The following is a 26099-nucleotide window of genomic DNA, read 5'->3' as shown; positions in this document are numbered from 1 at the left end:
CAACCTGGAGATCACAACCCCAGCTGAAACTAAGAGTTGGTTGCTCAGCTGACTGAGCCCCCCAAATGCCCCTCCCACAAAGTCCCACAAAGTGTTTTTAAATGCCCACCTGTTGAGCATAAATATTCAGTTGATCTTTATAGAAATAAGAGATTCTCTGTTCTAGATGTGAGGTAGTATTTGGAAGTCTACCTAGGATAATGTGCTACCATTTTGACAATTTAATATAATTTGAAACTTGGAGAGTCTATTTAGACAGTGGTGGATGGAGAGTTAGAAATCACTGGCAAAGAAACAATTTGAAAATACAAAGCAAAAGCAAAATGTCGTTTTCACCAAGTTGGACCTTAATAAGTGAATAGATATAAAAGGGCAATCATGGCTTAAATTAAAATAAAGCCAAAAATTGTTCACTTTTGCAGTTAATTTAATGTGGCTTTATGAGTTTGGATGTAAAAAGTATAGGAAATAGAAAAATCAATTACTTTTGTTTTTGTTCATTTTTCTGCTCAAAATCAAATAGACCAGAAAAAATGTTATGTTTTAAGCCTGTCGAATTCCTCTTCCACCATGATTCACTGATCCCTGGTATGACATGTCTGGCCTAGAAGAGAAGCAGATGTCATTCCAATAAGACCTCTGTTTCCTTGAACCCGCATCTCCATTCATCATTTTTGTCACATGCTGAGCACACACAGACACTTGGACCAGACTCAAGGTCCCACAGCCTCTGTGAATTCTAAAGAGATGGACAGATTATTCCATGAAATTGTTCAAACTACAGTAACCTTGGAATCAAGAAATAATGATAAACAATCACAACAATTATTTCTTATTTATTATGCCCAAGCCAGGAATCAATGAATTGCGATCAGTTCCCACCAGGATAAACCAGAATTCTTTATCTCCCTTACAAATATTGTGCTTTTAGGTAAGATCCCCCTAAGTCAATACATTAAGCTTTTACCCTTATCTAGACAGGGAGTGGCATAGTATGAAATTCTGTAGCTCTTAATTTCTCTTGCTGGCAAGATGGAAGTCAGTAGACTTGAGTTCTAATTCCAACAAGGGATACTCAGGTAAGGCATTTATTAACTATCCTGTGCCTCAGCTCCCCCACTTAAAAAATAACTTACCAATACCCAGCTTCCCTGCCTCCCCATTTCAGAGCAGAGGTTACATCTAGAAAACTGTCTGATGATTTCACAAGAATGGTGCATACCATTCCAAAGAATTATACTTTTCTGTAAGGGTCAGCAAATAACTGATTGGCAAAAAAAATAGCCTTTGGGGGAAAAGAAAAACAAACCTGCATCTCATACTTGGTTTGAACAAATGACAAGTACATCAATGTGCATTGTAATAAGCCACTTAATATTTTATAGGTTAGTGACTTCCAACAGCATCTGACATCAAATATTGGCCCAAACACTTTTGGAAGAAGTGGCAAAAAGTGGACGCTGATAAGCATCAGGCAATTTCCTCCCAACCTGTGCTCACAGACAGCTTGTGAATGTTAAAATTCCAGGCTCAAATTCTGATCCTTTCTGGGAAGTGCCATTCTCTCTGGACAGTAAATGGCAACCCAGGCCACAAGGCTGTGCATGCAGATGGTGTACAGAAAGAGGGAAGTCTGTTCTCATTGTGAGCTGAAATGCCTGGCTTGGAAATAAAGCTTTACCTTTCACCCTTCCACTAAAGCTGGAACAGCCCTGATTTCCATTAAAAGATCCACTTATTTCTTTTTTCAATGGCACCACAAAGGAAAACAGGACCAGAGATTATTCACCAAGACACAATGTACAGTACATCAATTTTCTTCATGCATGGACGATTACACCAACTGATTAAAGTCTCAGGATTAGTCTTTTAAAATGGCCACAAGTTGATCTTTAAGCCGATTCGTTCTCTTTTCAGCCCTATACTACAGTTCTGCAAACACAGCTTTAGTCTCCTTTTGTGAAATTTACATATAGGAGAACTAACAATATATAGTTCATGGAATAATCCATTGATCTGTTTGAGGTATTATGGAAAGTAATGGCATGACATACCATTACAAGGTTACTGCTGATAATTTGTGGCACAAACACCCAGCCTGTCTGGCCCATATTCACTCCACAGTACAGAGCAACTCAAATGATAGCATCAGTAGCATAAGTTAGATTTCTAGACTCTATTTTTTTTTAATTGTCCTTGTCTTTTGCATTTACCAAAGAAAACAAAGACTCCTACACATTCTCTTCCTATCTCTATTTCCTGTCTGGAACACAATGTACCATAACAAAAATAGAGAAATTCATGATTTATAAAAAGTGTTAGATTGCTCCATGGGGATGTAAACTCTGGTTTCAATGTTGGGACTCCAGTGAACACTGATTACTAAAAAAATTGACTCATCCTTTTTACCTTCACCATGAACCAGCAGTGGGTCTCTAGAACCATGTTTCCCTTTCTAAAGAACCCTTTTGCACTCATTCTTAATTTTGAGCATATCCTAGATAGAGGGAGGAGAGACACAGTAGTGGTTAAAAAGAGGAGCTAATGAAGCGCTGGGCTGGCTCAGTCAGTAAAGCATGCAACTCTGGATCTCAGGGTCATGAGTTCAAGCCCCACGTTGGGTGTACAGCCTACTTCACTTAAAAAAAAAAAAAAAAAAAAGAGGAGCTAGTGGCCAAAAAACATCATCAGAGAATCTTTTACATCCTTCTTGTCCTAATTCTATCACTTCCCCAGTCATTAGAAGCCAAATATGGAAAAGATGGATTGTGTAACAAGGGAAGCGTGGCACACAATGCAGGGGAGAAATGCTTGGTTCCTTACCTCTGGTAGTTAAAAGTGACCATCTCCTTTAAATTCTCAACTCGTAAGACATAGAAAATAATCTCTTATTTCAGCTATAGCTTATTGTTCACCGCCAAGTCCCAAAAGCAATCCTCTGACTTTTTCTTTCAAAATTATATATAAGGCACATGTTAGAAAAGTCATTCACTTCTGGAATTTATTAGTACCAACATCATGATAGTCTTCAGAGCAATTATAACACATGATTCAGAAATTCCTCAGCTGAGGAAGTTTAATTAATAAAACACTGAGGTTTCTTAAAGCAAATGTTTTGCTTAAGAGAATATTTGCCCATTTACTATATTTAGAAAAACCACCCCATTGCAAAATGCCATTTGGGATATACAGCCATCTTGGAAATCAAAGAGATATGTCCATAAAATTTTTTAGTGATTGCACATGGTATTTGTTTGCTTGTTTATTTGGGGTGTTTTCCCTTTGGTCTCTTTTCTGCTGATTAAAATATTTAGAATCATTTTCAGATGTTGAGTGACTAAGAAGGCAGAAGCACATGTGAATTGTTCAGCTCATTGGAGAGGGCAATATTTTTATGATGATAGTTTCTAAATATAGAATAATTACAAATACTAAATATTTTTCTTTCCTTCTCTTTCTTCCTCTCTCTCTCCTTCATTCTTTCCTCCTAATTCTATAGGGGGGAAAAAGTATCTTTGAAAAGAAACCTGATGATTTCTATCTTTTAGTCCCTTCTAGTTTCCAGGCCGGAATGAAACTCCTGACATACTATATTAACTCTTAACTCTTTCCTTGCTCCTCAGCATTGATCTTGGCAATATTTTGTTTTGGTTTTGGGTTTCGGTTTTTTTTTCTTGGATATGACACCAAAAGCACAAGCAACAAAAGCAAAAATCCACACATGGAACTACATTCAATTAAAAAGCTGCACAGCAAAAAAAAAAAGAAAAGAAAAAAATCAACAAAATGAAAAGTCAACTTATGGAATGGGAAAAAAGTTTGCAAACCATATATCTGATAAGAAGTTAATATTTAAAATATGTAAGGAACTCATACAACTCAACAGCAAAAAAAAAAAAAAGGAAAGAAAAGAAAGAAAGTCTGATTAAAAAATAGGCAGAGGACTTGAATAGACATTTTCCTAAAGAAGACATACAAAAGGTCAACAAGTACATGAAAAGGTACTCAAAATCACTAATCATCAGGGAAATGCAAATCAAAATCACAGTGATATATATCACCTCACACCTGTTAGGATGATTATTATTAAAAAGAAAATAATGCTGGTGAGTTTATGGAAAAGAGGGAATGCTTGTGCACTGTTGGTGGGAATGTAAATTAACACAGTCTATACAGAAAACAGTATGGAGGTTCCTCAAAAAATTAAAACTAAAATTATCACATGATTCAGCAATCCCAGTCCTGGGTATATATCCAAAGGAGATGAAGTCACTACCACAGAGAGATATCTACACTCCCATGTTCACTGAAACACTACTTACAGTAGCCAGGACATGGGAACAACCTAAGTATTATTCAGCCTTAAAAAAAGAAGAAAATCCTGCCATTTGTGACAACATAGATGGACTCTAAGGGCACTGAGTAAAGGTATGAAAGAAAAAAAACATTAAATCAACATCACATAGTCACATATCCTAGTCTCAAGGCCTTGCAGAGCCTTAAAAAAGGGAGATGTAAAAGATGGTAGACAGCCAACAGTGTCAATGAAGTTCTAGCCCATAAAGAACCAAGATATGAAAGGAGAAAACAACGCCTTCAGGGAATCTAATAAAATGCGCATATGCTAAGTGAAATAAGTCAAACAAAGGAAAACAAATACTGTATGATCTCACTGATATTTGGAAGATAAAAACATTGAACTCATAGAAACAGAGGGTAGAATGATGGTTGCCAGGGGCTGAGGGGTGGGGAAAATAAGGATATGTTGGTCAAAGGGTACAAACTTTCAGTTATAAGATGAGTAAGTTCTGAGGATCTAATCCACAGCATGATAACTATGTGTACAGCATGATGACTATAGTTAATAATGCTGTGTTATATACTTGAAAATCATGAGAGCAGACCTTTAATATTCTCACCATAACAAAAATTACAACAAAATGGTAATTATGTGAGGTGAGAAATATGTTAACTAACCTTATTGTGGTAAATATTTCTCAATATAGATGTGTATCAAATCATCACTTGTGCACTTTAAACTTATACAATATTGTATATCAATTATATCTCAATAAAGCTGGAAAAAGATCTTTGAGAGGGGATTGGCTCCTACAAATATTAAATAAAGCTAAACAGTCTTTCTAATTAACATAGTGTTTCTGGTGCATACAGACCAGTGGAACAGAAACAGATGTAAGGATATTTAGTATATGATAAAATCATCATCTCAAATCACTGAAGCAAACATGGGATATTAAATAAATGATGCTAGGATGTCTGGTTAGCCATTTGAAAACATAAAATTAAACTAATACTTTACACCATACCCAAGACATAAATTCCAAATGGATCAGGGTTCTAAATATAAAAAAATAAAACCACATGTGTATAAGAAAATATGGAGGAATTCCTATATTAACTAGGTATAGGCTAAAGTTCTCTATGACTCAAAACCAACAAACAATAAAAAGGTCAATAAAAAGACCACGTTAAAAAATCTTTTTAATAAAAAAGGAAAGAAATTCTAACATATGCTACAACATGGATAAAGCTTAAGGACATTTTGCTAAGAGAAATAAGCCAGTCACAAAAGAACAAATATTGTATGATTCCGCTTATATAAGGTACCTAGATTAGTCAAATTCATAAAGACAAAAAGTAGAACGGTTGGTTGCTAGGGGCTAGAGGGAAAGGGAAATGGGGAGTTGTCATTTCATGGGTACAGAGTTTCAGTTTTACAATAAAAGAGTTCTGGAAATTGGTTGCACAACAATGTGAATATACTGAACTGTACACTTAAAAATGACTAAGATGATAAATTCTATTTTATGCATTTTTTACCATAATTAAAAATAAAAATAAATTTTTAAAAGCTAATTTTAAACTCTGTCCTTGCCAGAGACCTGCACAAATTAGATTTCTAAGGGAAAATTCCTCATGAGATTTTTTCCAAGAAAAGCAAAGTAGGATCTCCTGAGCTATTAGAAGGCGCGACCCATGTTGATACTTCCTACCAAGGAGGGTCCAGTTAACTTTTGCCAGTGCATTTGCAAAACAGAGGAGAATTTGTGCAATGGTTCTAGTATTAATCCCCATAGCCACTTCACCCTACTCACCCCCAACTCTTTTTAATACTTTACCAGGCACCAATTTCTACAATCCCAAGAAATTCAGAAAAAGCAAGACATGTCTACAAAATGACTACTGTAAAAACAGGTCAAGCATTTAAACAGAGGTATGGAAAATGTTTTCTTCTCCCCTCTCCCCACCATGCACTAAATGGCTTTGCCTAGCTGCCTATCGACTTGTTTAAGTTACCCATCACGAATAACTCCTGAGTAAAGGTATGAAAGGAAAAAAAAACATTAAATCAACATCACATAGTCACATATCCTAGTCTCAAGGCCTTGCAGAGCCTTAAAAAAGGAAGATGTAAAAGATGGTAGACAGCCAACAGTGTCAATGAAGTTCTAGCCCATAAAGAACCAAGATATGAAAGGAGAAAACAATGCCTTCAGGGAATCTAATAAAATTAACAGAAAATGGGGACAGGAAGAATATTCAATAGGAGCTGCTGTTCGAAGTTTCATCAGTGATAGTAACATATTTAGAGAAAAAAATGTATCAAAAAGACTGAATGGGTTTGTTCACATAGAAAATAGGGATTCAGAGAAGCAAGTAGGGTGACGCATGCTCACCACTCTCAAGGATAGGAAGGCACAAGACAGAAAAAGAGAACCTTTACTTTGGGTTCTGCCATGTCCTCGTGTGAAATAACCTCAAAGCTATCTATATATATATAGATAGATAGATAGATAGAGATATAAAAAGATACATAGATATATGGATATATATCAAGTTTTGATTACTAATTGGACTCTCCAGAACTACCATATTGAAAGAAATGTGCTCTGATAAGTGTTTCAGGTATTGTTCTCACAGGATAAGGGCATTATCAAAAGAATATTCAGGTTAGAGTGAGTCTATTTCTGACTGTTAACTCTAAAAGCACTGGTAAAGTTTAGTTTCTAGGCCTTGGGCCAAAACAATTTCACCAAGCTGATGTCACTCTGCAGGACCTCAACTAATCAGTCTTCTATCAACTTTTCTCATGATTGTGTAATACATAATATTTAATAAAAAATTTTACCAGATTTTTAAATAAAAGAGTATGGGATATGTTCCATGAAGCACATCACGGTAGTGGCCCCTGGTTACCCAAGTTCATGAAGAACCTGAATGCTTCATGAGAAAGGGAGTGTAGAAGAGATGGAAATGCTCTTCTTGCCTGGTCAACAATCTTTCATAATCATAAGACTTTCATAAAAAGACTTCTAATCAACTTTTTCAGTCAGCCATTTGAACACTAAGTTACGTGTAAGACTACCATATAATTTATCATCTACACCAAGACACTTTTGAAAGTAAGAGAAAATATTTTTGATATAAACAACAGGCATAAAATAGGACTGTCCCAGGCAAACAGAGGTATATTATTATAATAGTCTTATGGCCTTGGTCACTGAATATTCATTATATATCTACTTAGAAGGAGGACCAACACTCCTTGCAATTAAAAAAAAAAAACTAGGAGCTTTTGAGACAGTGATCTCAATTCATTATTCAATAAACAAAGTAATTTCCCAAAGACAGAAAAACTTAGGATGACATTGGTCTGCTCATCTTCCCAAAAAAATGTGTTCAGCTCAAGGTTAGTATGAAAAAGAAACTCCTACTGCTGCTGATAAAGCCATCTGTGCTTCAGAGACGGCTGACAGGTGCCTCCAGAAGAAGCAATCAAAAGTCATCAACGATCAAAATCATGACAATTAAATACAAGGATCTATTAGGGTCTTATTATCCAAATTTCAATGAAAATAATTCAAACACCCTCTTCCCCAAAGAGAAGAGCAGTTACTTTACTTTCTAAATCCATTGGTTGCACTCTGCTTTTCAGATCATAACTGGAATAGCTTGAGCCCTCAAAATTTTTCAAGAGTACACTCTTCTCTCATTGTAGATTTTCAGCCAGACCACTTTTATAACCAAGGAAATGTATTCTGGGAAGATGTGGCATTTTTAAAAGCTCAAAATTGAAAACATATATTCTATAAATAAATCTACAATGAAGCGCTAAAAGGTTTATTTCTGATTTCTTATTTCACAAACTAAGAACTAAGCATAAAAATATTGGGCCATAAAATGCTTAAAAAGTAGATTACTAGAAACTAATAGAACACGTTATTATCTATTGAGCCAATGATGGGTCAAATGGCATTTTGAATTCTTGCAGAGAATATGAATATGACCTTCATGTATACCATTTACAGAAAGCAATTTTATTTACATTTTTAAATCCACATAAAGGTGAAAGATGATAGTGCTGCAAAATGGAACATTTAATTTTTTGCCCCAAGGCATAACTGAGCTCTCCCAAGGTCAAATGTAGCACAAGACTGAAATGAAACCAGGCTCTCCCCGCCGCCATTCCATGCCAGAGGGCTTCCACTTTGGGCAGAAATATCTTGGATCTACTTTTATTCTTCAGAAATAGAAAAATTCCTAAATCCAACATGAGTAATTCTATAGAATATTTTGTAAGCATTTTTCTGTTTTATTTTTAAAATCATATATCCAGACTATGATAAAAATGCCTAAGCTAAACTAGTTGAATGTTTGGGACTATTCTGACAATAAGGTATTAAACTAAACAGATTTTTTTAAAGTTTCTTAGTTTGTATCATCACACAAAAATTTTGCTCTTAAAAGAATATGGATTTACATCTCTGTTTTATATCTGGTAAGCTGTTGGAACACAGGATTCATGAGAATAAATGCCACGGGAGAAACTGGAGTTTATGCCTCCTACATGTGGTTATCCCCTTACAAATAAGCTCTACTCTCCTCTCCCCACCTCCTCATGTCCAGACATGGCAAGTAATTCACAAAACAGGTGTATGATTTGCTAGGAGAGATACAGATGTTATGGATCATTTTAAACTCCATCACAGATGACTGTGAGGGTTGTGCTTTATGCCCTGGTCTCACTTATTACCTTACCCTGAGGCCCAGGGATCATTTTTCATATCAGTCAGGTCAATAGATGCAGACATCCTAAAGAGATTGTGTCCCACATGCCATCAGCACAAACTTAAGTCACAACCATTGATATCAAACTTGCATTTGTTACCCTTGTATCCCTCATTTGATGGGAAGCCCTTCAAGAGTAACAACATCTAATTAAAACTACTACATTATGGTAAAACCACAGCAATTTTATGTACACTCCAGCTACCCAAATAAGAAGAACTGTGCATTAAAGTGGAAAGCAACAGTTACTTCTTTCAAAAACTTTAAAATGAGTCTCATTCTCCTCCCCCTCCATTATGTGTGCCCATGCATGCACACATGCACACATGCACACACACACACACACACACACACACAATATGGTGCAGTAATTTGAAGAATTAGACTGTCTGGGATAGAATATCACCACCTTGCACCAGACACATTCTCAATGCCTCAATTTCCTCATCTATAAAATGGTGTATTATTAATGATATGACTAGGATGGGCATAGTAATATCGTAACATGATATTAACAAAACTTTACTGATATTAATAATACCTACCATCTCATAGGATTAAGAAAATAAAGTGAGAATGAAAAAGAAAATCCATGCTAAAGTCCAGGCACAGTGCTTGGCTCTGGGTATAAATAGGAATGTAGAACATTTTATCCCCATCAGTCACCCCATACCTTTCCCAATTCTCATGTCAAATCCAAGACACAAAATAGTGTTTCTATATAGGAACTCTTCTTGGATACCCAGAGCAATGCCTTGGAAGGAGGCATATGGTGGCAGACCATTTTGGGCGGCATAGGAGAGGGGTGCTGTGGTTCTCATCCTATCAAATTATTTCGTCTAGTACTACTGGGAGCTTATGGTGCTGCCACATCTAGGCATTCAGATAGAATGAACTTTAATGGAGGAAAGTAGTCTATATCCCCTGCCCAAAGGTCCCTGCACTTTAAAACTAGTAGGCGAGATGTTCTGATTACCTTGTGTGCAAAGTTTAAGAGAATTTCAAGTGTTAAAGTAATTAAAAGCAATTACTGCTCATAAATACCAATATTTTAAATTAGATCTTAATAAATGTTCACACTGTTTGCCACCTAAAATTAAAACATCACAAGAATTCTCACTCAACTAGGCAATCTGTTCATTAGGCCTGTCAAAGGCTTGTGTCTTCTTTTCAATAAACACTTGATTGGTTGCTAAGGAAATGGCCATCTTTTTCTGGCTTTAGTCACAATGGTTACTATTCACATTAAATACTTACAGCTCTCTGGGCAACACTGGGCAACTGTCCAGCAATAAGCAAGTGGGAAACCAAAGATAGGATGGTCCTAGGGTAGAGTCAGTCCTTGCATTTCACCCATATAACGGCTGTGTTGGGAGCAGGAGACCCTGGCCCAGACACCTTTCTGTCTAATGGGTAATGAGACTTTTTTCTTTACTAGCTCACCACTCCTATGTGTCAGGCACCTTTCAGAGCTCTTTATAGCACATTAACTCAGTTAATCCTCAATAGTAACTCCATGGGGTAGAAAGTATTGTTAACCCCATATTATAGACAAGGAAATCAGGGTCTGAGAGGTTAAAAAGTTTGCCCAAGGTCACAGAATTAAGAAAATACACTGCCATTCTCTTCCCCTCCTTTTTCTTAACAAGTCTTTTTCAGTGCTGCTTCCCTTAAGAACTGAAGTGAGCGATCTGAGAGAGAGAGAGAGAGAGAGGGAAAGATCCTGGGATGACTGAAAAGGGGCCAGGTCCTCATTGGAGCCAGAAGTCCTCCACTTTCTCATCAGAACTCCTCTATTTCTACCAAGAATTCAATGTTGACACTTGATACCATGACATTACCCACCTAGTAGGTATAGTATAGTATAGTATAGTATAGTATAGTATAGTATAGTATAATATATTTTGGTAGGATATCAGCCATCTTTCCAAATGTGCATTTGCCTTTAAAGCCTCTTGTTTTCTTCACCATTTGGTCAAAGAACAGAAGCAGGCTGTGGGAGGTGGGGCTGGGGGGGGTGGAATCCAGCAATCTGAGACATGTGCATATGCATCTGGCCACACATTAATTAGAACCATTCTAACTGTAAAGGATTTCAGTCAAGAATGCAAGGCAGGATTAAACATCTTGGGCCAAATCATTCACTTTTCATGCTTCCACTCTCCAGCACATTTCAGAGAGCAGAGGTGCAGATCCAAAAGTGGCAGTTCAGCTCATCTGTGCTCATGCCAGATCTGCACTGGTTTGATAATGGCTAGAGATTATGGCTGGCTCTTCGGTGCAGCTGTTCATAACTCTGCCTTATTAAACCTAAAGAAATAAGGTTGAAAATCTAACATGAGGCATTCATCATTCAATTATGTATTTCTTATGAAAGAGGCAAAAACACTGCCATGTTTTGCAAAATCTCCACATCAATAGCAATTAAGTTTCACATGAAGACCAGAGAAATACTACACTGACTATGGATGAATAACTTCCTTTCAAATGCAATGGTTTGCATCTTTCTCTAAATTTAGTTCTGTAAAACAATAAATGATGGTGCTCTGGTGCAACAAACTACACACAAATGACTGAAAAAGATATGTGAATAAAGGTATTTTATACTTTCAATTTTAGAGATCATATAGTCAGCCCTATTACCAACACCACAGCTGCTCCAAGAACAAATCATAACTCATCATTCTACAAACAGATTTAGAATCAAACCTGGGATTAATTATAGTATTTTCATTGAAAACTTCTCAAACAGAAAGTATAATGGAATTCATGTAATCCAGCTCAGGTTTTTAAGAGTTTTCCATCATGCATTGAGCAGCATCAGCAATGAATATAGCCAGTTAGTAACTTAGGGCACTTGTTCCTTATTTAAAGGAGATGTTAACAATAGTATAAGGGTCATTTTTACAGCGAGAGAGAAAAAAAAAAAGTCTGACTATTCTAGGTAATCTTTAAATGAAATAGGGTGAAGGGGGAAGGTTTTGAAAAAGTAACTATGGTTTTTGGTCATGATAATTTTCAATCCAATCAGGCAAAAGAAAAGAAATGTTTTATTCTCTAAATGAAAATACACAATTAAAAACAAAGAAAGAAAATAGAAGAAAGAAATTCATAGTGAGGCGTATGGCATATCTTCAAAAATCCATAAACCAAGTGAAAGAATTAAGAAAACTGTAGTCTTTAATATATGGCTAAAGGAAGAAAAGAATAAGCCCCTCCAATTTTTCTAAATTTTGCCCACATTTATGGAAAGTAGCTGAAGAGATTTATTTTAATAATTTCACTATATTCAGAAAGTCTGGTTTTTATGAAGTTTGAGGCTAACTTAAACCCTCCACTTATTTTCTTCTTCAAAATTGCATCTTAAATATTTACAGTACACAACTCCAATAAAACAATAAATATACTGTTGATCATTTTAAACAAAATAATAACACAATATTGGAGGGTTGTTCTTTTTTTTCTTCACAGTGGCCCATGGATCTCCTTGTAATTTGGCAAATTAATAAATGCATCCTTCCTAAAATCTTGGTTGTGTACTTACATGTTGCCTTGGAGTCTTACAATCAGTTTTCAAAAACTGGTCAAGTACATAAAAGAAGGGGCAGCCTTATGATTAGCACATCAGTGCACAAAGAAGGACAATAAATTTCCATCACATTGTCAAACTCACTCAAAACAATCAAATATTTCACCCACCAAACCATTTACAACTGTTGATTGCACACAAAACCTGACTTTATATTCTTCCTATTTTAAGTAGATGTGATATTTTACAAGGGCTTCACAAGTAAGAGACTGAATGTAAAGCAGTCCATTAATTCTATATAAGCTGTTTTATATACCTGTGGGCATCTAGTAACATTCAGATACAAGGTTACAAGGAGAAGAATCATCTTCTAAAGTTTGGTTGGAGAGGTTGCCGTATATTATATATATAGTTATATATACATAACTAAAATTCCAGCTGTCAAGCCAGCAGTCTCTCTTTTCCAAAACTGCTTTCGCGCTCTGGCTGAAAATACTGACATAAACAGGACAACACTATAGTGTCAGTTACCAGATTGGAAATGTTACTGTCAAACTCAAGTTGTATTTCAAGACCAGGAACTTAGAAAACAAAAGAATCCCCCACTATGATTTCCCAGGGTCTTTCCAAGAGAGATGTACAGCTGTATATCCAATCCTGCTCTGCTATGTGTGCGTATGTGTATGTTTAACTTGGAAATGAAAAAGACTCTTCTAAGTCAGGAAATTTTCTCCAAGCTTTTCTATCATAATTTTTCCTGGTAATAACCTATCTTAGAGAAGAAAATATGTGTCTCCTTCTTTTTAGACTGTAACTTTCAATTTTATTAAAATTCCTCCCAATCTGCAGTGTGATGTCTTTGTGTTGGCTCTAGAAGGCCATGTTACACTATGTATACATGTGTGTCTTGTGATGGGTTAGGTACAGGGAGAGACAGAAAAATGTAGGGCCTTGAAGGTGTTTCCAGCTAGCTCTTTCTGCTCAGCTTTCCTGCATCATACTGCAACTTTGCCACGCTAAGCCCAGTGTACATTTTCAGTGAGTGGTTAGCCTGGCCTTTTGTTCCACTAAGTTAGTACAAGCTAATAAATGTCTTTTCACTTTATTGGAATCTTTCCTTTAAAAGGCATGACTGTGGGGTCTGGTCTTACAGAGATAGTCTTTTAGACTTGAGAAAAGTAAAGTAAAAGGACATTCCTGCTAATATCAAAGCAGGCTTATTACTTCAATATAAGCACTTCCTTAATTTTCCTTCCTCAGCATGCTACATAAATATAAGCAAAAAGGCTCTCCGCTGGACGCATGTTACGTATATTTCACAGAGTTTAATTATAAAGCCTCTAAAAATGAAGATGGTGGGAGGAAATGATGTCAGTAGATCATACAGTCCTGGTATTGAGTTAGCTGGCTGTCTCTGACAGCATGCAAACAAAGACACTCAGGTAATCACAATATACCATGAAAGGCTGGGCTCTGAGGAAAAGAAAATCCAAGTGAAGGTGAAAGGTATTATTTCTACTTTAGTGCTTGGAAGTGCACAATTTTAATTTTTGTTTTCATTAATGTTATAGATGTTATTATAATTGTGATAATTTTAATGCAATTAAGGAGGTGGAGTTAGTTTTTTTTAAGTGCCACACCCTATCTTCTCTGCTAGACTGATCTGTTATAAAGAAGGGATGAGCCAGATGAAGGCCAAGCACTCAAAAATACACAACCACTCACAACACACACACACACCTCACTTTGTTGACCTTAAGAGGAATGGCATTGCAGGAAACAGTGAAGACACCCGCACAAGAATACAACTTCCAACCCAGCAGCTGCCCACCAGGGGCAGCAGGCAACTTCTAAGAGAGAAAGACTGTGCCCAGGAGCACGGGCTGCACAAGTGGGGAGAAATAGGAAAACGCTGTGCAATTCACTAGGCAGGACCCTGGACACTAGAGCCACTTCAGTGGGTTAAGGTGGGACCCATTCCCAGGCTTTAAAAACTGCAGTGGGTTGACCCATGGGCAAAAGGCCAGCTTCTTGCTGGAAAGAGGAAGGCTGGTCTCAGCCAGGCCTTCTAGAAAACCCTGGAAGGCGTTGCTCCTGAACCTTCCCTTCCATTCCTATTCAATTCCCGGCCTCTCTTCACCTCCAGATTGGTTCTCTTCTCGCGTGTTTGCCTTTCTCCAAGCGTGCTTCTCACACAGGTTGATGGAGAACTGCCTGCCAGACCTCAGCTCCTTTAACACTGCGGGGATTTGCAGAATCGGGTATCCTGAAAGGATTACCTCTTACACTGAGGCGAGAGAAACAGACAGAACTTCCCAGCCAACCTTCGCCTTTGACACAGAGAACCCCTAGCGCCAACTCTGGGTACTCCCCGGCTTATTTCTGGACTAAATCAACCGTGCGACTACCGCCAAGGAGGAACTGCGCACACTTTAAATGACCTCAGTGTTGGCTCTAGAGGGTTCAGAAAGGCCAGGGGAGAGTGCGCAACAACAGCCGGAGAAGAGAGGTGGAGGAAGGAAAGGGGAGGCGGGACAGTGGTTGTGTTTGGGGGTTGTTCGGGGTTTAGGGGCTTTTTGTCTGTTTGTTTGTTTTGTTAAGTAAATAAGGAGAAACTTCCCCCTACCCCATCCTGGTTCTAATGATGATAGATTCCACGCTGCATCAGGCCCCACGCCAGGGAAATAATGAGGCTGCATCCCAATTCGTCTGCATTAAAGGCGAGCCAAGCACTTTCGATAGGAAATATATCGATTCTTTTGCCCGAGCCGTAGTTTGTCCTGCTTCGCGTGAATAATTACTGCTCCTTTAGAAATTCATAATAATTACGACTTCCCACCCTCCACCCGCGTCCCTCTTTAAGAGCGCCTGATCCTGGAGGCTGTCTCGGTGTCTCCAGCCGTGTTCCCTGCAGGTGGGAGATAGGGCATGAATCACTTCTCCCCACTTGGTTTTACTCTGGCGAGAAAGGTAATCCCTCTCCTACCTCAGTTTCCTTGTATGTCAAACGGGCGTTTTACGTTGTTAAAGACACTTACAGCTCTACATCACTTGATTCATGTTTGTTTGTGAGGAGGGGTAGATTTAACGAACTGTGCAAGGGAATGCGGACGGGGGAGGAGAAAGTGGGGGAAACAAGGATTCACCTCCCCTCAGCCTAAACTCTGTGGTAATCACGTGACGCCGCAGCCACGGAAGTTGGGGGGACGTGGTGCAAACGAGCCGATCTGGCCACAGGAAACACTGGGGCCCTAACGATCTGAGCTCAGTGCTCCCAAAAGACTGGGAGAGGGAGGCGGGTCGTTAGAGTCGCGACTGGGCGGTAGAGAAGTGTCTGCGGAATGCGCCAAATCTACTTCAAGAGGGACCGAGCGCGCACCTCCGCAAGGGAGTAGGGCCGGTCTGCGGACACCCGGCGGGGCGGAGCCTGTGGCTCTGTCCGTGGTTCTGAAGAACCGCTCCGCGGGCCGGGCTTACTCAGCCGCCGGCCACCGACCCATTCAGTTTCAGTGTCCGCGACCTCCCTCCGGAGAACTGCTGCACTCCTGCCTGCTGCCCCAGAAGCACCGAAGCTCGGCGGCGTCGACAAAAAGTTCCCCCGAAGCAACGCTTTGGTGTGAAGGCTTGGGGTCTAGACGCGAGAGGGCTGTACCTATGTTTTCTTAAACCAGTTGGGATTGCTCGAGGTCACCTCAGGCTAAAAGAAGACAATAGAGCGCGCAGCTGTGGCGGCAGCGACTCCGGCTGGCAAACTTCCCGGGGCCCGAACACTGCGGCTTTGGTGAGAACGACAGGGTTTCCGAGTCTAGGATAGGAAGCCTACGTCGACGAAAGTTTCTCGCTTCTAACTGTAGAAGACGACTTGAAATGGCCTTTAAAATCAGTGGATGGGGAGGGGTTCTGAGACCTCTGTGTCAAGAGAACGCCCCCTCCCTCTGGTGGGACGAGGGCGCCCAACCTCCCTTTGCGGCCTTCACCCCCACTGCCTCGGATCCTTCCCGTCAGAATCCACTAGGGTTACGAGGGTGATGGGCCAGGCCTGGCCGAAGTCAGGTTCAACAGGGACTCGCAGAGCCCCCACGAGCCAGTTTCTAAGGAAACACTCGGTATTTCTAAGCAGCAATTTGTCTTATTGTGGGAGAAAGAAGCACTACATGAAAAGCCTCTCGGTTCTCCATTCTCATGCAGATGAGGTGATGCGCTCCGGCAGTGGCCTGTGTATCCCCCTCCCCAACGTATTTCCGCCTTGAACGAGAAAATACTCTCATTAATTTAAAGGAAGTAGGAGCGTTAGAAGTCTTTTCGCTACTCGCGGCGGGAGAGGCAAGCCGATGCACTCTCACTGCTCCTGGGACCCCACGGTGCTCTCTATCCCAGAGACCCGGCTCTGGGCGCCACCTTGCTTTCCACCACCCAGAGCACCCGACTAAACGACAAAGGAACTTTCTGTAACGAAGGGCACCTGAGGAAAGGATTTCTCTCCGTCCCACCCCACCTCACCCCCGCCAGCCCGCACCTCCATAGTAAACAAAATATTCCAGAAAAAGCTGTTTGCAGAGGGGGTAATTAGGTTTTCAGTCCGCAGCAGAAAGGCGGCGCACTCATTAGAAGTTTAAACAACAGCCAGCAACCCTTGAGGGCAGATGGCAAACTTGGAAAATGGGCAAACGCGCTCCTAGGCGCGCGGAGGGGCACGAAGAAGCCGCCAATATATATTATCTCAATAAAAAGCCGCTCTTGGGAAGCTTGCATAGTAATTGAGATGGGCGCTCATTTCTGATCTGGGCTGGCATTTCCTCATCTCGAGCTGACAGAGCCAACTCAGGAAATTGCTGGTAATATTCATCTGGGGAGCACTTTCATTAAACGTAATTCATTCGACTTTCACAATAAATTGAGTGACATCCTTACAGCGGAACCTTTTTATCCTTGATTAAGTGCTTGCCAAGCTTTGGTTTCCCACTTTATTGTCACATTCCTTCAAGCAGAGTCGTCAACATGCCAATCGACAGCAGAAAAAAATGTGCGCGCCTTGTTTACCAAGCTCCGGGAGGGGTTAGTGCTGACACAGAGAAAAAGAGCTGGTCGCAAGCTTGAGTAGCGGATAAATCAAGACCGCAACTTCCTGCAGACAAGCGTCCGGACCTAAGGAACGGTAGCGAGGAGATTGCAGGGCGAGGCTAGAGAGCGTACTCGCTTTGCCACCCCGCTGCTCCTGTAAGCAGCTGACCCGACCAGCGGCTCGCCAACCTGACTAGCCCGCCTCCCCCTATTAATTAAAATGGCGAAGACTGGTTAGGTCTTAGAATGAGATCTGGAAGCTCCAGAAGGACTTGGTTGCTTTAAGGGAACTTTCCAGGATCGAATCAAAGCTAGGCACCTTACTTAAAAACAAACAACTCCGAAAGAATGCACACTTCCTAACTGGCTACTTGAGAGCATGCAACTTTCAGAGCTTCCATCGGCTTTATTTCTGGGCGGAGGAGTGCAAGAAGAGTGTCATTCCTCATTCCCAAGATTCCCTTTCGACTCTTAAAATCATCACCGCGACAGCCAAACCCATCCAGGGTTCTTCAGACCCCGGAATTCCAAGCAAAGCTGAGGAGCACCTCGATATTTCAGGACTGGGAGAAACCAGGAAGGCGTCCCTTTGCCAATTCCTGGTCCCTTCTCCCCCACCCCCTATAAAATCAAAGAAGGCCAAGACAGAAAATTGCGTATTTGAAAAAGCAATACCCAAATGCTTTCATCACTCAAATGTCCTTTTGAAAATATTGTCCACGGTGGTTATTACCTGGACAATGCTGTCAATTTCTGTAGTCTGCAGAAAATTTTCCCTCAGATAGAAAAGTAGGACATTGGGCACCTATCTCAAAAAAATCAACCAATTTCCCTGCCACCAGATATATTTTTCACCCAGACAACACTTTCATTAAGGAGGAAATAGCCGTCAACAATTCAAAGCCAAATAGAAATCAACTTCGCACAAAGAGAAGCTACAAACTTAATGGCTTTCGGAGAAAATACAGCTGAGAAAGTTGGAGTGATTCTGGTTCTCCCTTTCTAATACTGAAGGCAGTTTCTCCCAGAAGCTATCACTAGAAGGCCCCAGACTACCACCATCCTCCTGAAGTGTGGCAGAAGGGCAACCCATCCAAGTGCTTCCCACACATGAGGGGAGCTGCTTTCTTGGTCAATGGAAAATTGAACACTTCAGGAAAATGCCTGAAATAGTAGCAACTCCCCCCCTCCACACACACACACACACAGAGCCCTAGAATATGTCTTTGGACTGATAAGTTTTCATGTTGTGCTGCTGGGGCACAGGCTCCTTCGAAAATCTAGGTTTAATCCTATATCAGGATGGTTGGTCTGGGATAGAAAAATCAGGAAATGCAGTGGTGTTGGGGAAATTTTAGTACTGCCACCAAGAACTGGCCTTAATAGAAAACACTGAATAAGCCACTGTTAGATAGTTAATGCACTTTTCTTTTCAGGAATAAGCTCAAATTGTAAAATTTTCAGTGGGCAGAGGCTTAATTTTCATACCTAGTCCAAAGGATGGACATTGGTGGTCTCTCTCCTGCTGCTTTTCCCTCACCTTCCTCAGTTCTTAATAGCCACCTTCACGCTGAGTGAAATTCATCCAAATGCTCTGGCTTCTAATAGTGCAGAGGTAGTACTCCATGAATATATTAATTACTCTTTAATCTCTACTGAACAATTGGAGTGGTATTCACATTTTAAGGACACTCTAAATTCGAGGGAATAACTGACTCAAAATCTTTTTTTAAGGACAAAGTTTAGAAAGAATTTTTCAATTCTTGCCCATATTGGTTTAAAAAGCAACTAGATTATTAGCAATTTTAATTCCTAGTAGAATTGGAGGGACCTAAATTGGAGGGTGAGGAGCCTCTTCTCATGAAAATAGAACTGTGGATGTGTGACTGATCACAATAACATCATTCAACCCCTTGCCAGATTCTCTGGACTCAATTTCTGAGTAACTTTTTTGTTGACATGCCCAGGGAGTGCTCATTAGATTCAGTTCTCAACTCTGAAAATTGCCACAGGTGAGCTGCCAACAGGACACCTCTGCTTTCTGCTGGGAGGTGCTCTCCCTGTGTGCTCTGGCCTATCCTTCAGTTTGATCCACTGAAAGAACCCAGTTTAGGACTCCCTTTCTTCAGAACCAGAAATCACATTTTCCTAGTTTATCCAGTGTGTGCTTCAATTCAGTTAAAATGCCATCGTCCTGTTACCCCATTCTATCATACTGAAAACATCCTGGTATCAGTCCAGAACTGACAGGAGAATAAAGATTGCAGGACCTTTTTTTTTTAATTTTTAAACAAGTATTGTTATGCGATAGGTATGTCTCCTGATGAAATGAGACTTTTAAATCTATAATACACAAAATTCAACAGACAGAAAATCTCCTTCCCTTTATTTTTTTAAAAATGGTTTCCTTCTTCCCTGCATTTATGGCTGGAGTTAGCCCTGTGGTGATTTTTTTAGTCTGCTAGCTAATATGCTTCAGAAGCTTACTTTGTAGACACATTTCTAATTAACTTCCCATTGCAGTACTAAATAAGCTTCCAGTTTGAAATAAGAACAGACTCATCTCTCGATAAACACAAAAACACTCAAAACCCTTAACCTAGAACAGGCATCCAAAAAAACCTGGGCCAAGAAACATTTTGAGAACATTCACTCAAATACAGGCAGAAGAGTGTGACTTAAGAAAGGAGCACTGAAACTGCTGGATAGAGAATTGTTTTTCACTTAAAAAATAAATTAAAAATCCCCAATTTGGGAATATTTAAGGTATTTCTCTATAAGTAGAAGCAGGAATATTTTTGTATAAGAGATACCTACACAAATCTTGTTCCCCTGGACATAATGTGGCAATCACTGCTTGGAAAACATAACTGGGATTCCAGGGACTTAAAGGGAAAGGTGCACTGTGCTATCAGCTAGGAGGCAATGCATAAATAGAGCACCCTGTCACTTAACTTGTGGTGTGAGCTCATAAAGACATAAAATTACTCATTAAACTCCTTCTTGGTTTATGGCAACTCAAGGAGAAAAAAAATAAAATAAAATAATGGTTTTGCCACTCCTGCCTTCTTGGAGTATAACTTGAAGCAGCCCCTGACAAACTGCAACCATCTATTGCAGTTTCTTGCAAAGATCTGGGATGTTCTAAGATCAGCTACAAATAAATGATAAATTCAGTCACAGTGTGTGGTGTTTAATAAAATAGATGGAGAAAGAAGCTTTGACCATTTCTTGGTCTGTCTCATTGCCCTAGAGTTTTAATCAAGGCTCTCCACTTCCTTACCTGCCTAGAACCAACCTGTCCTGACTGCCCAATTCACCCTTTTAAGTTTATTTCCATGGTAAAACCCAGCTCCCTGCTCTTCCAGAAAAATATCTTGGAATTCTGTGGGCAAATAACCATGGGATGACAATCCCTGGAAATACTACCTTGGGTCACAGCCACCAGCCTTTTGTTTTTGTGGTGCCGTGTGGTTTCTAATCCCCGACACACAAAACAACTTTAGATCGGAGAGAAAAGAATGGACTTCTAAATTGCCTTCTCTATTTTATTGTTCACGTTTCGTATTGTTTTGAGTGAAATTGGAAAAATTGTCTCCTTTCTCCGTATTGCCAAAAGGCATTCAGGTAATGAAGTCTGTAACTAAACGGTAATTGAATCAGCATAATTTGCACACTGAATGGTTTTCAAATGCTCCCAGTTTACAATTAAAGGAGAATTAATGCGCTTGTTGTTGAGAACGCAGCGCATTAGAATAAATCCAGCACTGTTGTTGTAATGAGTGGAAAACGGTTTAACTGCCTACAAACACATTTAAAATTTAATACAACGTATTGATTTCACTTCTGCTTTTGATAGATTATTTTCCAGACTATCGAAATACTTGCTCCAAGCAATAAACTGCACCACAGCCCCGAGGCTTTTGCCATGTGTGAGCACAGTCCAAGGACTTAACAGTCTTGAGGTTCAGGTCACGCGTAAAGGTATGCAGAGGAAAGGGGCAGGAGGGTTTCCATGGTCAAGGGAATCGTTAATAACCCTCCTCTGTAGCTTTCATTTTGCGCCCCCCCCTTCTTTCAATAAATAATCTCTGTATTTCCTCTGGCCAAACTTTCTGTCCTCGGTCTTTCGGTTCTCAATGTCAGTGGGTAGACTGGACACAGGTGGGGGCAAGAATGATTGAAGATGGGAAATGGGAAGGACAATTTTTGCATTCTGTCTGCGTTCCAGCCCGGGAAGGCACAGACTTCGGTGACAGAGTCAGAAAGGCTGTTCTTTTGGATTGGCTGCCCTGGCTTTCACCTGTTTACCCCAAGGTGTCCTGCAGGCGAGGACACTGACGCGCAGCGCCCTCTGGCGTCCGAGGCTGCGATAGTCAGGCGATAAAGATGCAAAGACAGGCAACACTGAGGGTTCCTGGATTGAAGCTGAAACCCGTGAAAGGCACGCACCCTCACATACATATTCACATACGCGTATACATACACACTCATTAACATACACAGAGTTCACACAACTAGCAGCCCTGCAGTCATATGCACCAGGGCAACAGCTGGGAAACGCTCTCAACTGAAAGGTTGGCAACACTTTTGCTCCCTGGCTTGTGGGTTCTGAAGCCCTTGGGATTGAGGGACGGCACCGCCCCCCCATCCCGTTTTTCCAGCCCCGTCAGAGAGCTCAGGCTGCCCCAGCGCTCCTCGCCCCCGTCAAAACATATTGAGCCCTCCGTGCGCTCTTGTGGCTCAGAAATAAGCTATGGGGAGTCGGTGCACTGAACACAACTTCGCCAGCAGGGTGCGAGTGTCCCTGGCCCTCCCTGAAGCCAGACACGAGAAATTGCTCTCTCCGTCTTGGCTCCACGCGGTGCCGACAGCTACCAATTCATCTGCACCCCCAGTTCCAACAGTGTGCAAAATCCAGACCCCCGAAACTCCACTCCAGAAAGACTCAGGCAGTGGCTTTGCTTAGTATTTTCCTGACAACAAGGTCTGTCATTCCCTAGTAAGGGGCTCGGCCCTGTAACTGGGGTTCGGTTATCTGGTGGAAAGAAGAGATTGGGAGGAGAGGGAGGAGAGCCACTACATGTTTGCCGGGGCAACCCAGACCTAACTCTATCTAATCGCTTGTGATGCTCTTATCTGATACACTTGTCCTCTGTGAACCCTACAAGTCGAACAAAGTTACCTGCACTTCTTTATGTGTCATATCTCCAAACTGGGGGGCTAGGTACGTGGATTCACTTTCAAAGTCACAGACCTGGGCAGATTCGTGCTCCACACTCTCAACCTCCATTTCCTTTCGTTTAAACTCTGTGGATGAACTAATTAGAGCTCCATGTAGAGTCAACCCTTTCTTTTGCCCTCTCTCCCCATAAAGCATCCCATCCCACTATCTCCTCGGCTTCTGGGTGTCTAGGGCGCCCTAGACGCTGTTCAGAATCACGCTCAGGAGAGGGGGGACTGGAGCAAGGAATGAGGGTGGGAAAACCAGAAAATCCCGCAGGGAACCAAAGACCAGCTTGCCAAAGTTGTTCCAACACGGTCGCTAGGAACGCTGCTCTCGCTGAACTGGCGATCTCACCCTCCTCCCGCGCGCCCCTGGTTGTCTGGCCTCGCGACCAGGGTGGGATTGCGGGGGCGCCGGATCGGCAGCGACTTACCAAGTAGACGGTGGGCTGCAGGAGGAGAAGCACGTACCAGCACGCAGCCTGCATCCTCCCGCGTCTCAAACTTCCTCGGCGGTGCTTTCGCTGAGTCTTTGTTCCTTCAAAAACATAGATCCACCTGACATCCACTTTACAGAGCAAGGAGCGCTCTCAGCAGCCTAGATACAAATGAAATTAGACATCCCATGACCACGCGGGCAAGGTTAGGCTTGGCGACCAAGCGAGGAAAGGGGGTCGTGGAGGGGAGGGGTGGACCAAAAACCCGGAGGGGGGGGGGTGGGCAGGAAAAATTGAAAAGCGAGTAAATCCAGCGCCTGAAACCAGCGAGCGCGCGGTCCGCAGGCAGGCGGGCAGGAGGGTAGGAGGATGAGGGGCTCCTTGCGCCCTGCACTCCTCGGGTGCGAGTTTCCAGGCAGTGGAGACAGGAGGTGGCGGGGCACACAGAGCCGCGTGCAGGCTGGTTCCGAGCCCAAGCGTCTCTGGCAGCGAGACCTGCCCTAGTGTTTGATGGCCGGGCGGCTCGGACTTAAAAGGCGGCGGCTGGTTCTTCGCCAGCCCTGGCAGTGCTCACACACGTACACACCAGCAGAGAGAGGAGAGAGCAAGAGAGAGCGAAAGCGAGCTGGAGAGACTGAGTAAGGGGGGCGCGGGTAGAGGAAGGGGTAGGTAGAGCTGACCGGGATTAGATCCTGGGTATCTTCACACGTTCCATGGAGTGGGGGTGGGGAAAGGGAATGCAATTTGCATACAGTAAAGCCGGGCTCAGTTTACCCATTCGAGCCCCCTGCACATAGATACACGCGCATACAAGCACATCTTTGGCACTACTTTTTTTCGAGCGAAGGGGCAGAGTCAGTCGCTAACTTCTAGAGTGGAAGCCTGCCCGGGTCCGTGAGGTCACCCGCCAGGCTCACTCTGTCCCCCAACCAGTGGCCCTCCCGCCGCCCCTTCCCCATGTCCCACCACCCCGCTCCAAGATATCCTCTCCTGGACTGTGGAGGCGAAGTGTACGTACCGCACAGGACTACGGGCGAAACCGGCGAGCAGGGACCGCTCTGGGCAGGCTCCATGGAGGAGCTACTCGGGCCTGGCGTCTCCGGCGCCCCGGACATGCCCTCCCTGGCGCTTCATTTCCATGCTCAGGCACGGACCGGTCCCGCTGCTTCGTCCAGCGTCGGCGGAGTCGGCGTCTCAGTGCCCGGGTCGCGCCTCAGGCTTGGTTCCGTGGGAGCCTAGGCTTGGCACAGTTGGATTCACGGTGTAGGAAACTTAAGAGGCAAGAGAGGGAGGGGGAAGCAGAGGAGAAAAGAGAGGAAGAGAGAAAGGGAGGGAGTAAAAGAGGGAGGGACAGAGGCCAATGCGCCGGGCGAATGCGCCGGACGAACTGGGACCGCCAGCGCTGGCTCCTGGACGAGCAGTCCGGGGCTCCTTGCTTTGCGAGGCTGCTGAAGGATGGTAGAAATGACTTAAAGGGTGGGGGAGACTGGGCAAGTCCTCGGGACTTGAACTCGAGAGATAAAACACGGGCCTTCCAGAAGAAAAAAGCAACACGGCAAGCGCAAACGGTCCGAGTTTCTGAGGGAGGGTTGGGGTGGCAAGACCTGGAGGCTCCTGGCGCACCGAGCAGCTGCACGTCTACCGCGACACTGGGAAGCCAGGGAGCCACTCCGGAGCGGAGTCGCAGGCGCTGTGCATGGTCCTGCCCGGCCACTGGGGGACGCTCTGGAGCACGCTGGGGTTCGGGGCGCCGACGAGGTGGTGCTTTCTCCGTAGGTCTGCCGCTCAGGGCGCCTACCTTCCCCACACAGGCAATTGCATTGGCACGTGGGTGAACGATTCCTCAGAGACTAATTAATACCCCGAATAAATAGATCCCACTCCCAGGCTCTCGGTAGGCCGGGCCCGTAGGGAGAAGTGGCTCCTGCGGTATCTCTGGTGACCGCTGCCCAGTCCCCCGGGGGCGTGAGGAGGACTGCGACCGCCAGAGGAGTGGTGGGGAGAGTAGTGGAGCGGTGCGTAGGGCAGGAATGGGCGCAGGAGGGAGCAGGGCCCCCCGGCCCGCCTCGGGCGCGGACTCTGGGCGCCGCGGACCTGTGGCTACGGGGCCCGATGCGAGGGCGCAGCGGACCGCCAGCCATTCAGCGCGCGACAGCCGAGAGGACTGGGCGACCTTGCGCGTTCGACTCCTCGCCGCGGTCTGGGCCGAGCGAGAGGAGTGGGGTGGAGGAGGGACGCGGGTAGAGGCTTTGAGCCTTTCCCACCTCCCTCGTTCCTGATACCTCTTACCAACCAGCGTCTCCCACTCTCGGCCTCTTTGCTCTGACTCTCGCTGTCTTTCTCCATCTCTCCCTTGCTGTCTCTCTCTCCATCTTTCTCCTTCTATCTCCTTTCTTGTGCTCTGTGCCTATTCTTCGGCTGCATCTTTCTACCTCTCTCTGTGTGTCTCTTTCAGGATTTCCAACTCTCTCCATCTCTATTTCTCTGTCTCTACCTCACCCCGCCATTCCTCTCAAACCTTGTCCTGTTTTTCTCCCCTTCACTCTCTCCAGCAAACAACCCTTAAGCCAGCTTCGCCCTTATCCGAGATCCCGGGACCAGGCCCTTCTACTGCCGGCCGTGCCACCAGCGCCTCCTCAGGGTGCCCAGACTCAGTCAACAAGTCTGAGCACGGCTGAACGCATTTTTCTTCCCCTCACTTCGCTGGTTATCTCTGAAGCTCGCCCTTCACCAGAGCTTGACCTGGAATGATGCCC

The 26099-nt window shown here is 42.8% G+C and overlaps 1 protein-coding gene across 1 annotated transcript in view; it reads right to left on the bottom strand.

Annotated features, from left to right (window-relative positions):
* The window catches only part of NXPH1 (neurexophilin 1), a 300995-nt gene extending 275380 nt beyond the window's left edge, over positions 1 to 25615 (bottom strand). Inside the window, exons 1-2 of the mRNA XM_078059310.1 lie at positions 24362 to 25615; positions 23341 to 23504 (exon numbers count right to left, since the gene is read on the bottom strand). Coding sequence (XP_077915436.1) covers positions 23341 to 23394 — 54 coding nt within the window. The 5' untranslated portion in view covers positions 23395 to 23504; positions 24362 to 25615. The remainder of the gene's footprint in view (positions 1 to 23340; positions 23505 to 24361) is intronic.
* Between the last annotated feature and the right edge of the window lie 484 nt (positions 25616 to 26099).

Source organism: Halichoerus grypus, chromosome 12 (genome assembly GCF_964656455.1).
Source record: "Halichoerus grypus chromosome 12, mHalGry1.hap1.1, whole genome shotgun sequence".
In the NCBI taxonomy this organism is placed as follows: Eukaryota; Metazoa; Chordata; class Mammalia; order Carnivora; family Phocidae; genus Halichoerus; species Halichoerus grypus.
This window is presented reverse-complemented; position numbering and strand designations above follow the sequence as displayed.